This window comes from Nerophis ophidion, linkage group LG29, assembly GCF_033978795.1.
Source record: "Nerophis ophidion isolate RoL-2023_Sa linkage group LG29, RoL_Noph_v1.0, whole genome shotgun sequence".
Lineage (NCBI taxonomy): Eukaryota > Metazoa > Chordata > Actinopteri > Syngnathiformes > Syngnathidae > Nerophis > Nerophis ophidion.
The window spans coordinates 8,737,484-8,739,412 of record NC_084639.1 but is presented as its reverse complement, the minus strand read 5'-3'; the positions used below and the strand labels follow the sequence as shown (position 1 = coordinate 8,739,412).

The 1,929-nt window shown below is 34.1% G+C and overlaps 1 protein-coding gene across 7 annotated transcripts in view; it reads left to right on the top strand.

Annotated features, from left to right (window-relative positions):
• enox2 (ecto-NOX disulfide-thiol exchanger 2) overlaps positions 1-1,752 on the top strand; it is a 505,472-nt gene extending 503,720 nt beyond the window's left edge. For all 7 annotated transcript variants that reach the window (XM_061891605.1, XM_061891604.1, XM_061891603.1 and 4 more), the window contains one exon: positions 1,139-1,752. In XM_061891605.1, coding sequence (XP_061747589.1) covers positions 1,139-1,270 — 132 coding nt within the window. In that variant the 3' untranslated portion in view covers positions 1,271-1,752. The remainder of the gene's footprint in view (positions 1-1,138) is intronic.
• Positions 1,753-1,929: the final 177 nt, after the last annotated feature.

Below are 1,929 nucleotides of genomic sequence, written 5' to 3'. Positions count from 1 at the left end.
TTTATTCTTATTGTAATATTTCTCTATTTTGTTTCCATTTAAACCCCCATTATTTACTCTTACTTTTTTTTTTTTTTAAATTGATCTCAACTCTGTACACTGCTGCTGGAATTTAAATTTTCCTAAAGGAATCAATAAAGTACTATCTATCTATCTATCTATCTACGTTTAAGTATGTATATACATATGAACATATACATATGTGTAGATTATACACGTATACATGTATATATACCTATATTTACATGTATGAGTATATACATATGAACATATACACATTTTTATATACATATATACGTGTGTATATAAATGTGGATATAAATATATATACTTATACATGCATATATATACATGTACACATGTAGGTATACACGTGTTCATCTACATGTAAATGTGTATATACATATAATATATACATATATGCATATATAGACATATGTATACATACACATATGTATATATAGCTATATATACCTATATGTATATAGGCACATACATACGTATATATATATGTCTACAGACATATGTGTGTACATATATATATGTATATATACATACATATATATATATACATACATACAAACATTTGTATACATGTATTGTATATATATGTATGTACATATATATATACACTTATATATATACGTATGTATATATATATACACACGTGTAAGTGTATATATATATACATGTGTATGTGTCACATACACATGTATATATATATACATATATATATACATACATGTATATATACATGTGTGTGTGTATATATACACACAATTATAATTATAAATAATTAAATATATATGTATATTCACATGTTCTTTTTATGGAGCAATGTGCTTTGCTATACAATTTTTTTTAATGATTGACTCCTGTTCAATAACCAATTAAATTTATACATCGAGTTTATACTGTATACTTTAGGTCATGTAAACATTTTTTGGTTTGTAAATGTTGTAGAATATGCTTAAAAATATATTTTAAATCACGCAGAGATTTGTCAGTAATTTGAGCCAATGTCATGTTGTTTTTGTTTGTATTTCTCAAATATGGCGCGGGCGAGTTGGAAAACTGCAAATAGCCCCCCATGAGTTACTTTGGACAGGGGTTGACGTGACGTCTCTTGTGTTTGCAGATCAACCCCACCGAAGTGGAGGCTCTCCTCTCCAGGCTGCCGTGCACCTTCAAGCAGGAGCTGACGGGTGTGGGCGCCAGTCTGGAGAAGCGCTGGAACTTCTGCGGGTTCCAGGGCATCAAGAGCATGTAAGGGCGGGTGTGCGTGGAGAGAGTCATCCCCCCCCGCCCCCCACCCCTTCACGGACGACACGCGACATTTGAGAACACGATGTGCTCCACAGATTCAGGAATGTTAGTTTTAGTTGACGTGACGACTCTCCCCGGAGTCACAGCAGAAGTCACTGGATCGCTACTTACAGGTGTGGCCCGCGCCGTGCCAGCTTTTTCTGAGCCTTTTGGGCGGGTGCGATGGACTGAGGACGACACAGACTGCAACCCGTGAGGTCATCAGGCTGGGACACAACCATGCAGCCTCCATCCCGTCTCTGTTTTTGTTTGTCCTTCCCGCTTTGTAAAATAATTTCTTGGGAAGAAAAGAAAAAAAAGACACAAGTAGTCATATATTTCTTCATTCTCCGCAAAGGCTGTGAAGAGGTGCATAGAATTGTTGTAATACGCTGTAAATGCTTGGATTGTATTTTTGATTATAAACAGGGAATTTGATTACAAGAACGTTGCTGTGTTTTTATGTTCACCACATGATCTCCACCTTAAAAAAGTCAGATTTAAACGTTCTAAATGTAAAAGACTTCCTTGTGGTCTACATAACATGTAATGGTGTTTTTTAGTCAAAATGTTACATAGATTATGTTTACAGACCATATTAAAAATGTTTCTTTTATTTACGTA